General features: G+C 32.0%; 1 protein-coding gene across 1 annotated transcript; it reads right to left on the bottom strand.

Annotated features, from left to right (window-relative positions):
• Nucleotides 1-10,267: 10,267 nt before the first annotated feature.
• On the bottom strand, nucleotides 10,268-13,805 carry LOC105117976 (xylosyltransferase 2-like). Its single transcript, XM_011015808.1, has 5 exons — nucleotides 13,701-13,805; nucleotides 12,249-13,001; nucleotides 12,038-12,113; nucleotides 11,844-11,959; nucleotides 10,268-11,172 (listed from the first exon to the last, which is right to left on the bottom strand). The coding sequence occupies exons 2-5, from the start codon at nucleotides 12,814-12,816 to the stop codon at nucleotides 10,673-10,675; spliced, it is 1,260 nt and encodes a 419-aa protein (XP_011014110.1). The 5' UTR covers nucleotides 12,817-13,001; nucleotides 13,701-13,805; the 3' UTR covers nucleotides 10,268-10,672.
• Nucleotides 13,806-15,376: the final 1,571 nt, after the last annotated feature.

The following is a 15,376-nucleotide window of genomic DNA, read 5'->3' as shown; positions in this document are numbered from 1 at the left end:
ATATATATATATATATATATATATATATCCTATGAGTAAGTTCAATATGAACATAGTCCAAACATCATATCATAAAATTTAAAAGAAAATGAATACTAACATGTAAGGAAAGCATTTATAACATAATAAGTGTTTTTAAATATTTCAAAGGGTTAATTACAAGATAACTAAAATACTACATGCTAAACTGAACATTTATAAATATATCAAGGTTTACACAAAAGTATACTACATAAACGTGTTAATTTTCTTTTGTTTAAGTTAAATATTTACATAATTTTCACAAAGTAGAGTCTTAAACTAATTTCTTTTTGGATATTTGATAAACCTGTTACATAATAAATATACCATTATGCTGATAAAGAATAAATATATATGCTCATGTAATGAATACGAATGAAGTATTAACTTTCTATCAGATCCATAAGAATTCTAATAGAGAACTTGTATTTTGCTTTTAAATGTTTTAAACTCAATTAACACTCATTTGTATATTTTTAATTTGAATACTCTTATTTACTTGCATGAACTTGGTGACCTTGCAAAGTCTAATCTTGTAATTCATTTCCTAGCAATCCTATCATGGATGTTATTAGCCGAAGCTAATCTTATAAATCATCTCCTGGCAATCTTATCACGGATGCTATCAATCGAAGCTAATCTTGTATTTCATATCCCGACAATCCTATCATGAATGCCATTAGCCTAAGCTAATCTTGTAATTCATATCCCCGCAATCCTATCATGGATGCCATTAGCCAAAGCTAATTTTGTATTTACGCTGGACTTTATTTACATTGAATATGACATTTATTGTAATTGCATTCACTAGAAGAATTTTAAATTGTGCTATCTCAATGTGCAAGTGTTCGTATGACTCGATTTTTTTATATTCTTATATATAGTATTATGTAAAAGTCTGTCGTTACTGTCTAGATATTGAATTGTTACTATCTAATTTTCAATTGTTATTGTCCAACATTGAACTGTTACTGTCCAATTTTCAACTGTTACTATCCAACCGTTACTGTTTAGACATTGAACTGTTACTGTCCAATCGTTACTGTCCAATTTTCAATTGTTACTGTCTAACTTTGAACTGTTACTATCTAATTTTAAATTTTTACTGTTCAATAGTTATTATTTAGATATTGAACTGTTACTGTCCAATTTTCAACTATTACTATCCAATCGTTACTGTTTAGACATTAAACTATTATTGTTCAACTTTCAACTGTTATTGTCGGAATACTCATCAGATTTTTAACTATATCTAAAGTTCTAAAACTCCATTTTAAGTAAGATTGATCTTGTTAGAAAGCTAAGACACGGGGCTATAATTTCTCTGAAAAGAGGAAAACCCAGTTTTGCCTTCAAGATAGTCAAAAGTACGTATTAACTAATTAACCCTACTGCCCTATATAATTAGTCACGACTCAGTCTCATTTGTTAACTCATAACTGGAGTTCTACATCTCCAAATTAAGCAAGACCAATTTTCTTGGTTATCTAACATTTAAATCTACAAATTCTATGAGGAACCCGATCTTAATTCCCTTATTCTCCTACCTAAAATCTCACTGAAAGTCAGGAGACAAGTCTATTCAGATTGTCTCCCCCTCTTCTTCACACAATACTTTCATAAACTACATACAACATATATGAATTAACTTAATCTCAACAATAAGTACTTTTTCCTTAATTTATGTCTAAGAACAATAAACTATGATTCAATATCAAGACATCAATTCTTTATCGAATTTAAAATGATTTTTTTAAGATCATGTTTAGAACACCTTACCTAGTACAAATTAAGATTTTGATCTTCAACTAGTTGAAAATTTTCAACTCCTTTTTTTTTTTCTTATTCAATTTCTTGGTAATCCTTCGCTCTTAAGTGTTTATCCCATCTATAAACTCTTAATCTTGGATGGGTTCTTGAAATTTTAGTGTTTCTCTTTTGATTTCTTAAGAATGGGTATAAAATATCCTATTTTCTCTACTTATGGTTCCTACAGATTTTTTATGAGGAGAGAGTATTTATATTCTATATTTTTTTTATTTGCATTTAGGCCCCACTTTCCTTTAAGTATATTATTTTCTTCAATTAAATCCAACCCTCAACAGTATCGGGTTTATTATAATGTCTGGAATTATTTCGCCTATAAATTTATATTCAATTTTTTTTGAATTTCTGCTTTTATTTAACCATATGCATGAATTTCTTCAATTTTATTTATTTATTTTTTCCCAGGGTTTATACGTTTTGTCCAAAACGATGCCATTTCATCTACTATTCATTAAAAAAAGGGCCGAAACGGTGTCGTTTTGAAGGCAATGTGGGTCTTTTTCTTCGCCTAGAAATAATTTTCTTCCCCTATTTCACCACCTTCCTCTTCCCCCAATAACCCAAAAAGACACCGACCAAGGACCCCTCCACCTGCAAAAACATCCTACGTGGTAAAGATAGGGAGAGAGATGTCCCTAGGGTGGCAGAAGGATGGCTGAACAGTAACTGCCCTAATCACCCTACACCCTGCACCATTGACTAGGCAAGGGGTGTAAACCTTCTTTCTCCCTATAAAGACAGGGGAGAAAGGAGGCACGAGCGATGAAAAAAAAACAAAGAGAGATAAAGAAGAATAAAAGAAAAAAATAGAGGGAGAGAGAGAGAGCAAGAAAAAATAGAGGAAAAGAAAAAAAGAGAAAAAAAGGAAGAATGGGAGCAGGAGGGATAGACAAAAAAAAAAAACCAAAGAAAGCAAAAAGGGAAATAAAAGAAATGAAGAAGACAAACGAAGAAGTGAAGCAAGGGAGAAACAGAGGAGAGAAGAAGGAACGCCATAGGGTCTAGCCACTGCCTCCACTGTCGCGAGCCATTACCGACGACAACAGCCACGCCTACTCTCGTTGGGTAAGTCTCTTTCCTTCTCTACTTCGTCATCTTTTCTCGTTTCATTAGCATGCAGAATGTGAGCAATTTACATTCTGTAACTAATAAATAAATTGGTTGGTTACTGTGCTGTGTACAGTAAGCAGCCAATTATAAAATAATAGGCTAGCTCTGGCCTATTTTGTATATTGGGCCAGTGCTGATCTATTTTATTTTTATATTGATCTAGTGTTGGCCTATTTTGTTTTCATGTTGGGCTGGAGCTGGCCCATTATTTTATATTACGGCGTATTGATCCATTTCAATTAAAAACATTGTAACAATACAAATCGGGTATTAAAATACCCACTTTTTATTAATTATAAAAATAAAAAAAATATTTTTTTATGAATATGACCAAGTGTATCCAAGCTAAAAATTGTATCATGTTTTTATCATACACAAAAAAATATTTTAGCAAGCATTTTAGCTTTAATAACCAATTTATTAAAGTTAAGAGAATATTGACCAAAATTTCAAAAAACATCAAAAAATATTTTTTTTTGGTTTTAATACCAGGGATTATGAATTTATACATAAAACGTATTCCCGGTATTAAAATTAATAAAAAAGGTTTTTTTATTAGACTATAAAAAACAATGCAACTTACCTTAGATAAGACGTATTTGGGGTGCTAATACCTTCCCTTTACATAACTAGTCTTCGTACCCCTATCTCTGAGATCAATAAGGGTTCCTAGTGATCAAGTACTAGGTGGCAACTTCCATTCTATATTTTACTAATAAGAGACAAGAATTCTTTATCTCATTCATATTTTGCCAGATAGAAGTATATACCTATATTTTGTTTTGGGTGGATGATCGCTGCAATGCCGTATACATGCAACATTATAGATGATAAAAAAATTGTGTAGTGGTGACATCTAAAAACTAAAAATTACCAATTTGGTGGTGACATTTATTGGTGATTTTTCAAGGTTTATGTGGGTTTTTTGTGAAAGAAAAATCAGATTCATTTACAAAGTTTGAAAAGTTTAAAGAGTTAGTTGAAGGGAAAGCATGAAGAAGGATTCATTGATTACTCATTGATAATGAAGGATAAATAGTTCAAATGAGTTTTCTTAGTACCTATAAGTTCAAATATGTCACCAATATTCTTGTGCCATATACTGATTAGTACTTAAAAGTGCATTTTTATCATGGTTTTATATCATCATTTTGCACTTGAAGTATCAATAACTCCTTAACTAAAGCATGTTTTATAATAAGATATCTAATAATATAAGATACCTTTAATTTAAGGTAAATGTTCATTTTAAATTGAGGCCTATCACATAAATAAAAGGATTGATTGATGACTTGAAGAACTTAAATTGCAAAGATAAAGAGATGGCCAAACTTAGAAAAGAGATGTCGGTGCAATCCAAACCGGAACACTGTTCGGTAAATGGGTCATATCTGGAGCTATATATCTCAGATTTAGGTCCAATTTATATGGATGGAAAGGTAAGACATAGGCCTACAACTTTCATATGGAGCCCAAGATCTAAAAAGGCCATTATCAAGTCCAAATTGTAGCAACAACAAAGAAGCCCGAATCTGTCTTCCAGCCCGAGCACTGTTCGGTATTTTGGCCATATCTGGAGTTCTAGAAGTCCAAATGAGCTGAATGTTTTACACAAGAAAGCTGAGACAATTGCCTACAACTTTCATGTTTGCAACTGGCTCCAGTTTTGACGTTATCAATGACGTTTTGGGCAGACAAGAGAAGATAAAGATTGTCACCAAGTCAAAAGTTGGCCACCCACTTATCAATTAGTCATCAAATCAATAGTTCCCATTTTTGGCCTATAAAAGGAGGCATTTGCCATGCATTTAGGCATCTTGGTGTTCAGATCAAGATCATGCTCTTCCTTTCTCTCTTTGTATTTTTTATGCTTTGTTTTCATTAATATTAAGTTTATGCCTTTCATTTCCTTTCCTTTACTTAGTTAACTTTTATGTTCTTATTTTGTTTATCTATTTTGCTTTCTTTCATTATGTCTAGCTAAGTTAATTATGTCAAGGTGAAAAGGTTACACTAATGGTGTAAGAATAAGTATAATGTAAACTTAATATGGACTTTAATGTTTGATACTAACATGTTTTATATTTGTTATCTTGTTCACTCTTTAATACTTTGCTTGTTAAATAACTAATCTTGATTTATGTTGTATAACACTTGGTACAACAAATGCTTGGCACTTTCATAGCCCATAATGTATGGTATAACCGACACCTGAGCTATGAAAGGAACTTGATTTATTGTTAACATAAGTTATAATCATGAATGCTTGACGAGATTTACAAGTATTAGCATTAATTGAATAAGATGACTAATGTAATCATGTTAACAATATATAATCTGATTGGAACCTCCTTTGTGTGTGGTTTCCAATTCAATAATAAGAGTTTATACTATACTTGTTTGATATACCATTAGTGGAACCTCTAATAATTTGTACAATTCACCTCCCTGTGGTTCGACCCCGGTCTTGTCGGGTTATTTATTACTTCGACACTCCTGCACTTGGGAGAAGACATCAATCTTTTAGTCGTGTCATATACCATAACAAAATAGAGTGGTTGAGAGATAAAAATAATATCTTGCATGAATTTATTGAAGTATGTTACATGCAAAGAAAGTACCGAAAAAATGTTAGGTTAAAGTGTTGAGGATTGTTGCTTATGTTATCAATAGACTCCTTCAAAAGAAGTTAGAGTTTATATCACCTTATGAGAAATTATAGAATATAAAGCCTCCAATTGGCTATTTTCGAGTATTTGATTGTTTTTGTTATGTATTTATCCCTAACCAACTATACAATAAATTTGATAAGAAAGTTGTAAAATGCATATTAGTGAGATATGACAACCAAAGAAAAATATGAAAATATTGTGATCCCATGATAGGAAGTGCTACACATAACAAGATATAGTTTTTGATGAAATATCATCTTGGTGGTACTTGAAAAAAAAGATGATTCCAAATTTCAAAGAGTATGAAAAAAGACTATAACAATAAAATGATGGACAATATATATAGGTCCAATCAAGTTGAGAAAAGCTTGAAATAGTATACAATAATGTTATCAATGAGCAAAATTGTTGTTTATCAACAACAAATAGATGGTAGATTTAGTATAATTGAAGTATCATCTCCATAATCACATCTTAGAAGGTCAGTTAGAGTTTGTAAGCCAAACTTTAAATATGCCAATGCAACCATAATTGAAGAAGTGAAAAAAAACCTAAAATGCTTGAAGAAGCATCACAAAGATCTAAATGGGTTAAAGATATGGAAGAAGAGGTTAATGCTTAAAAGAAAAATCAAACCAAGGATATTGTGCCTAAACTAGTAGATGTGAAACCTATATCCTATAAATAGATTTACAAGATTAAGCGTGGAGCAAATGGATTAATTGAAATGTATAAAGCTTGTTTGGTGACTTATGGGTTCTCACAACAATTTGGATTGGACTATAATGAAACATTTATTCTAATAGCAAAGCTCACAATTGTGCATGTTCTAGTTGCACTTATAGCAAACAAGAACTAGAGACTATGACAAATGGATGTAAAGAATGCATTTCTTTATAGGAAGTTTGATCGAGAAATTTATATGAATCAATTAGTGGGTTTTCAGAGTAAAGATCATCCTAAGCATGTATGCAAATTGAAAAAGACACTTTGCAAATTAGAACAAAAACCAAGAGCTTTGTATGGCAAGATTGCCAAATTCTTTATTCATGGAGGATATCCATTAACACCTACATATTCCAACCTATTTGTGAAAGCCAATGGAGGAAAGACAACTATTATATTAGTCTATATGGATTATTTGATTATAACCAGTGATGATAAGTTGGAAATTCCCTAAACAAAGAAGAACTTGTCAATTCGCTTTAAAATGAAAGAACTTGGAGAACCGAAGTATTTTCTTGGGTTAGAGGTTGATCATACACAAGAAGAAATATTTGTTTATCAATAAAAATATTCAAGAAATTTATTACAAAGATTTGGAATGCTTGATTACAAGCCATTTCTAACATCAATAGAATTAAACACCAAGATGTGTGCCCATAAAGGAAAAGACTTGAAAGAAACAACAATGGTTTTGACATTCTATACAAGAAAGGTGCAGAATATAAATTCGTTTGTTATTGTGATACTGATTATTTCATGACACTCGATGATTTACAACTGGTTATGTGTTTAAGATTGGGTCATGAATAGTTTCTTGGTGTAGTAAAAGACAACAAACAATAGCTTTATCAACAACATAGGCAAAATATCTAGTAGCAGTAATGACAGCTTAAGTATTTGATTGATATAATTATTAAATGATTTGCATAAACAAGTAGATTATGCAATAATATTGATTTGCACAAAATTTAGTGTTTCATTCTAGGACAAAATATGTGGAATTGCATTATGATTTTATTGAAGAAAAAGTATTGCAAAAGGAAAATGAGATAAGGTTGATCAAGACAAATAAGCAAATTGCACACTAATTTACAAAAGGTTCAAGCACCGGTAAACTTGAATCCTTTTGGCATCAACTTAATGTAGTAAAAGAATGGTAATTGATATTGAGAAAGAGTGTTAGAATTTAAAATTAGGTAGGATTTTATGGCTAATAAGATTTAGAGTTTACAAGAGTTCCGATTTTATTACAATTCTGCAACATTAAGATCAATGATCTGTTTGAGTTTTATTATAGTTAGAAGATAGTTAGTTGATTACTTTCTCCATGGTTAGATAAGTGTTAGCTTAGTGGAATTTGTAAGGCTATTTAAAGCCATCTTGAACATTCATAAACTGAGAACAAGAACAAGATAAACATTAGTAGGCTATTTTGTTTTTTCCTAGAGTAAAACCTACCTGAGTTTTATTAAGCATAATCAACTAGCTCTTGTTTTAGATGCAGTCTCTAGTCACCTTTTGTTGCAGTTGCATTTGCTTTCTCGATAGAAAGACGCAAACCTTTATAGCAACAACATTTCTAGAAGATTATGATCGTACTGTCAAATTAGGGGAATGCGGTGTAGTATAATGCTGATTACACCATGCATCAACAATATCAATGATGTCTAGCCTGCCATTTTGAAGTAGATTTTGCCCGTTTCTACTTATAATTCTCTAGCCAAAGGATGATAGTTCCAAATCTCACTGCTCTTTTCTTCCGTGAAGGGCACCTCACTTGGTCCAGAGACTATTGATCATTAGAAACATCGATAAATAATGTTACGAGCTGAGATAGAAGCGATAGAAGATGAAGAGTAAACTTCATTGAGCATATTCATTTTGCGAAACAAGTGCAGACACTTTTTCTTGGTGCTATGAAAGCTCGACCCGCTATGGCTGAGTAGCGGAGCCAAATATTTTGCCTAAGAAAGGCTATTCCTGGTTAATGGAAAAGTAATTCTGAAGAAAGAATTTGAAAATGTAACTAGTGTCCAAAGATGCTTTTAGTCTGAAAAATTTGATTTCAGAAGACGAGAAATCCATTCATTACACTAAAACCTCTTGGATATTTCATGCACCCAAGATGAAGAACATCACTCTGTGATTCAGTCAGAAGTAAAATACCCACACCAATACTGAAGAATTGAGGATTTTACTGCTCATGACCAGAGAAGAACTCTCAGCAACACATAATCACACTATTATACAGCCAGAGTGCCATCAACAGTAGCACTTGAAGCAAAAAGTTCAGCCAATAGCATCACCCAACAAAGCCTGATATCCAAAATGTGTCCCTCCTCAGGCATGAAACAGAAGTCGCATCATGCCCTTTTATGTCAACGTCTCTTTACAGACGAAGACAAGGCAATTGACAAATAATACTATCATACTCCATTTGATTATACATTTTAACTTCAACCCTATTCAGCTATTATTCTTTGTAGTGGACAACCCTTGCTTTCGGCACCAAGCCCCCTTGCTTGTTATTTGTGCCTGTCTAAATGATGTAAGCTTGAGAAATGGCTTCAAAGCTAGAACCTAAAAATTCTGAATTATGAACCCACTTGAATGTGGAGGCAAATTGTAGGTTACCCACCAACAAAACCTCTTCAATGCCACCATTACCTTTTCTCCCTGTAAACAACAAACCACATGTTTCCTCCGCCCAACGAAAAATACCCATCTAAAAAGGAAAAAAGGAAAAAGAAGAAAGAAAACCTAATTCCCATTATCAAAGTTTCAAAGAATTATTTTCCAGCACATCATGAGGAATGAGGAGGGATGACTGATAATTTAACAATACAGTGCTTGATTCAACAACAACAACAATAATAATAAAGAAAAAAACAATGCATTGCTTGACTTTGGTGTTTGATCCCAAATAGGTAGCCATCACAGAGAGTGACTGCTGGGGAATTCATTAAATTCAGCAGTCAATCACCATGTTTTGACTACCTTGGTTTTGAGCACCTCCTCTTTATATCTGACGAGCAAAACAAGCCAAGGCATCACATGGGCCGCAAGGAAAATGGAAGATCTAGCAATTATCTGTTCAACTTATTAATGACTCGACGACTAGATGCACAAGAAGTTTGTAGCTAAAAAATGAGTTGGTGGAAATGGAATTGAGACTTCATTGGCCAAGGTAATTATAATACATTTTACTTGCCAGCAATTGTCAAAACATGCATCTGGGTCAAAGGATCAACTCTACTAGCTTCAACCAAACTGCAATTACTTTTTAAAATATTTTTTTATATAAAAACATATTAAGTTTTTTTTATAAAATAAAATTACTAAACAATATAAAAACACAAAAAAACCATTTTTTGAAAGTGAGATTTTTTTCTCTTATACCCCCAATGGATATTAATTCCATGGCAAACCTCAAATATACATCCAACTATTAAGATAATATCAATTTTACTACCAGATTTTTTTATATTAATTTATTTTGAAATCTTGAATGCAAAATGGATACAAAGATTGTTTTGGTGATAAAACTGAAGCCAGTTATATAGTTGAGAGGTATTTTTATTTTTAAAGTTTTAATTAATTGGGGATCTTCATTAATACAAGACCGTGTGCCAAGAATGATTCAAACCGGAGACCATTCTTCTCAACATGGGATCAAGTGAATCAAATAATGTTAGTGCTTATACAAGTCTTGCTAATTTATTATGCTATACAAGGAAAAGGCTTAACAAATAATGACAACATAATTCTGCACAAGATGTTTAATTTAATAATGACAACATAATTCTGCACAGGATGTTTAATTTAGATCATAGGTTTATCCGAAAGATGAAAACTAGAGGCAGATCTTGTGTCCTCTTCCATGCTTAGGACAACATACTCCATGACAGTACTTTAGAAAATGCAAAGTAATTTCTTCTGTGGTAATTGAGTGTTTAGGATTTTTATCATAAAACTACACTGCAGAGAACAAATGATCAAATTATTTGGAACAGAAAATTTTACAGCAACACAAGGAATTGGAAAAAAAAAAAATACTCCAGAAATTTTCCGAGCTGTGTGGTATAATAGGTCTGGGAGAGTAGAACCTGAGGAAAGGTAATGTGCTATACTAGATTGTGAACGTAACAAGTTTGTAATGAAAAACTAACATACCTTAGATTCTAAGATAGAATGACGCCTTAGCTGGAACTTCAGCATCAAGGTTCATTTCTCAGAACAATTTTTTAGACCGTTTTCTGACATGTAGATTGAAGTTGAGTTCTTTTCCATCTGCAAGCAAGAAACGTTTCCAAAACCTATTTACATTGGTTTTGTTCAAGCTTTGTATTCAAAGCTACCCTAGCTATGAGGCGTTTCAGTCTATGAGCTCCAGGACCTGGTTTTATTTTGTCCAGGTTCCCAACCTCGGAACATTTGGGTTTACCAGAACACCATCCACCAGGAGTGAAGCTCCCATTCTTCCGGTGAAGTAAATCCTTGTCAATCTTATCCAAGACAGGGTCATCTCTCTTGAATTTCCTGGCAAAAGCAGCACCACTCGCAATCATATGGTCTGTGTCATTAAGGGTAAGGGTGTGAGGATGCTGCTTAGGAGGATTGTCCCAAGCAATGTAGTGCAAATCATGACTGACTGCTGTTTGAGCATACTCTGGCACATTGCATATTACTGTGTGAAAGTATCCTTCAGGTGAGGAAACGAAGTTTGTGTAATACATCAATAAGGTTCTTGGTAGATTATCCCAACCCCAAATTAAGTACTCAACAAACGAGCGGGTGAGAACCATCCATGCTGAACCTGCATAAACAAATGGAATCCATTTATGAAATTCATTGAAAGCAGAACAGCAGGCCTTCGTAGTTCTTAGCATTTTTAGAGTTTCAGTTGCAAAGCACATGTTGGAAGCCATCAGGACTTCGATTTTCAGTAAAGCAATGGCTGCAATTGAACACCTGTTCTAAATTCTACAAAATAGTTGACTGGACTAAACACCAATTGGTTTGTTAAACTGAAAAAAAAAATGATAACCTATGAAAGAGACGCCATGCATTTTTGAAGCAAACTCTTAATGCATCAGATTAAGCTGTAGTTGTAATCAATACATAGAGCATTAACTCTATCAGTTACTATAGATCACAAGCAACTGAAGAATATAGAAAAAGGAACTTTCATGGCATGAGACTACAAACATGTTAGTTACAGAAAGCATTGCCAGTTGAAAGATGCGAATTGCAATTGCCAGTAGACAGCCTTAAACTCTATCAAAGAAACAGAGATCACCATTAAATTCATTTAGAAACTGGGTAAAGCTCTAACAGATTTGTTAAAAAATTTGCAGATGTCAACAATTCAATCCTAATTAGTATTTTTAATTTATTTTTATTTTGCAGGGAATTAAACATCAATTATCAACCTTACTGGCATGCATCCGTCAAAAGATTAGGGATATGTTAAATATGAAAACTAACCAGTGAATAATTTAAATGCTGTTGGCAAAGATCTTCTTGGCATCGCCCAGTATATATCTGCTTTAGTTGTTGAGTAAAGCCCAGGGTCTACAATCAAAGGCATCGCCCGTTTGTCCCTAAACACCACATCAGATATCAGATCACTCTCTGGAAACAGATTCTAAATCAAAGCGGGGGAGAGAAAGAGTGCTTACGCTTTCCACTCCAATTTACTTGTGTGCTCAATAAAGTTCAGATTACGGTTTATGGTCGAAAATGTGTGAATAAGATCTGCATATTAACAGCAAAATAATCAGAAAGATATTTGAAGGCAAACAATTTCAACATGACCTCCACAACCCACCCACCCACCCACCAAAAAAGAAAAACGAATAGTTTCATATAAAATTCAAATCACAGACTAACCATCTTGAGTTACAAGAGGATAATCAGAAGCACTGAGGTTGATGAACCAATCCCAATCTTTTCCCATTTTGAGAAGAATTGCACAGGCATGAAGTGTGTTAGCAACCATGGTGGGTCCTTTGTAAGTAACCATATTGGCTTTGCTGATCATATAAACATTTCCAACTTTGGAGAAAACCGGATGCTTTTCCACTCGGGACGCAAGCTCCAATCTTTCATTTGCTGGCGACTCGAGATCCAGATGAACTACATATTGGTTTCTGGGATGGTAAAGTGAATGGAGGGTTCTCCAAAGCTTTTCCAAGTCACCTTTAGACCCAGAAACCAGATAAGCAAATCGAGGAATTTGGGAAGGGAGGGGAGGGGGAGGAGATTGCGAGACTTTTGTTTCGGCATAAACTTCGGTTGTCTGGTTGATACGGAATTGGAAAATGTTGAAGATTTGATTGATTGTGTGCAATGAAGAAACAAGACCCATGTTGAAGCAAGTTGCTAAGAGGAACAGACATATGAGGGAGCTTATAACAAGAGGGAAAGCCCATCTCTTTTCCACGTTTAGGGACCCCATTGAAAGACCTTATCATGAGTTCCACTGACTGATCCTCACAACATCCCAAATTGGGATTCCCAAGTTGTGCTTGCTCACTCAACAGAAACGAGAAATTGGTATTCAACAATGAACAATATCTTTTATATACTGGATACTACGATAGGAGGAAAAAAATCCAAAACCTGGCCTTTAACCAGTCTAGGCTGCCAAATCACAAAAAAAACAACAGAGCATTCCATTAACAAAGAAACTGCAGCTCGTGGAAACCAATAAAAAAAAATTACACAATACGCATCAAATGATGCAGAAATAAAATACAATACCACCACATAGACATAGGAAGACAAAGAAACAGTTATATATATAAAAGAAACACCAAGAATTATAAGAGTCAAACGATGCATCAATAAAATCGACCAAAGATCAACAAGTGGATCAAACAAATTGGCTAAAAAATCTTCACATTTTTTAATCAGGTGCATAAATTATCAAGCAAGTCATTGACAACTTAGAAAGTTTTTTTTTTTATTCAGCTGCCTAGAATGCTAAAATCTTGGCAAGCAACGTCAACTCCTTCCTTTATTTATTTATTCTTTCATTAATTCCTTTTTTTTTAAGGAAAAAAAGAGAGATCATACAATAAGAAGCAAATTCCAAAAGAGGGAATTCAGGATATGAATCATTGAATCAATGAAAGAAACAAATGAACACAGAAAATATTGTAACAGGAAAAAAAAAAAACAAAAAGAATAGCTTAACGGCCATGGCGTGGATGATGGCACACACAAACACAGCTGTACCAATACAAGAACAAATTATAGAAAGACAGGAACAAGAAAAGAGACAATAACTAGCGTAAATAATTAGTTTTGTTAATAAAAAAATCAAAAAATAGAATAAACCTGTTATAGAGATAGAGAGAAATTCAAGGCAGTAATTTTGTTCTTATGCTCTTTCAGGAGAGACAACGTGGAGATAGAGCGAAAGGGAGGTAGAGACCACGTTTTTATAAACAATAAGATTCTAGAGGGAGAGATATGCGCAATAAATAATTTAGGTGGTTTTCGTTTTTTTAAGAGGACGTGTATGCATGAAGTGCATCGTTTTGTTTTTTTAGTGCTTATCTAGATTACATTAGATATGTCAAAAAATTTAATTTGGAGTAAAAAATTTAAAATTAGATGAAAAATTAGTTCAACCACGTCCTCAAATATGATTATGTAAATTTTTAATAATAAATTTTTTTATTAATTATATTTTAGCTCTTCTAGTTCAATAATGTTTTGTTTTTATCTTTTTTTTTTATATTTTAAAATTAAAGAAATTTAGTATTAAAAAACAAAAAACTAAAACGAAAAGAATTTTTTGAAAGATGTCAAATAATGTTGCCCTTTGCACTGTGAAGTATAATAATGATTTTGTTATTTTCACCATAAATATTTGACCTGCTTTTGAAATAATAGAATTTTTTATATTTTTTTATATAATAAAATTACTAACTTATAATTAACAGTAAGAAATATTTAATTTTTTTCTGGGGGTTGTTTAAACTTTTTAATTTTTAAAGCTCGGTAACATAACTTAATTGCACTTAAAATCACAAATTCTTTAACCGATATTTGAGGGGTTTTTTTTTCATCTTACTTTTTTGTTATTAAGAAGTTGAATGAGAGATATTTTTTTAATAAAATAAATATAAATATTATTAAAAACTAGTTGAAGCGTGCATTGCATGTGTCAGTACGTGGATCTAATCCATGCCATTCTAGTAGCTTATGCGAGGTGGTGCAGTACTCAAATAATAGCTTTTACGATGGTATTTGAATTGTCTGTATAGCCTCTCCATTCATAGGTGATGCATGTGGTATATGGACTTTTAATTTATTATTGATGACCTTCTTTTCTTTTTTTTATTCGATTTTCTAGTCTCAATTCTATATTTTCAAAGCAGCCCTTTATTTTATTTTTCTTTCATATTTAATCCCTGTTTTTTTATTATCATTTATTTTATTTGAAACTATTTATAAAATTGATTTTTTTAATTTCATTCTCTTTTAATTTTTTTATCTATCAGATTTGGTCCTCATTCTTTTAATTGTTATTTTTTTTATTTTGAATTATTTTTTAATTGAATTTATTTTCAATTTCATCCCTTAGTGTTTTATTCTTTTTTTTATTATTAAATTTGATCCTTATTCTTTTTAATGTTATTTATTTTACTTTGATAATTTTTTTAGATTCAATTTTTTATTTTATCTTTGAATATTTCTTATTAGAGATTAACCTTTATTGCTAAAAAGAGGATAGAACTTAATTGTAATTTTTTATAATATATTACTTGTTGGTGTCTAATTAATCTAGATTTTTTTTATAAATTCAATGGGTCTTGTATATTAATAGTGCTTGGAGTTTAATAATTGATCTTATAGGTGTTCAATCTTGCAAAAACAAATATTTTTTTATTGAAAAAGAAAAAAAAAGAATTTAAGATATTTTGAAAAGAGATAAAACATGAAAATTAGTTGAATTAAATATTAATTCATTAATGACATAAAAAACACTATAAATCATAAGTTCT

Source organism: Populus euphratica, unplaced genomic scaffold (assembly GCF_000495115.2).
Source record: "Populus euphratica unplaced genomic scaffold, PopEup_1.0 scaffold1669.1, whole genome shotgun sequence".
Classification (NCBI taxonomy): Eukaryota; Viridiplantae; Streptophyta; class Magnoliopsida; order Malpighiales; family Salicaceae; genus Populus; species Populus euphratica.
This window is presented reverse-complemented; position numbering and strand designations above follow the sequence as displayed.

Coding starts and splice junctions, on each gene's coding strand:
- LOC105117976 (XM_011015808.1), bottom strand. CDS start 12,816: ATGGGGTCCCTAAACGTGGAAAAGAGATGGGCTTTCCCTCTTGTTATA. Junction 11,960..12,037: donor AGTAAATTGGAGTGGAAAGC/GTAAGCACTCTT, acceptor TGTGGTGTTTAG/GGACAAACGGGCGATGCCTT. Junction 11,173..11,843: donor AGCATTTAAATTATTCACTG/GTTAGTTTTCAT, acceptor TTGTTTATGCAG/GTTCAGCATGGATGGTTCTC.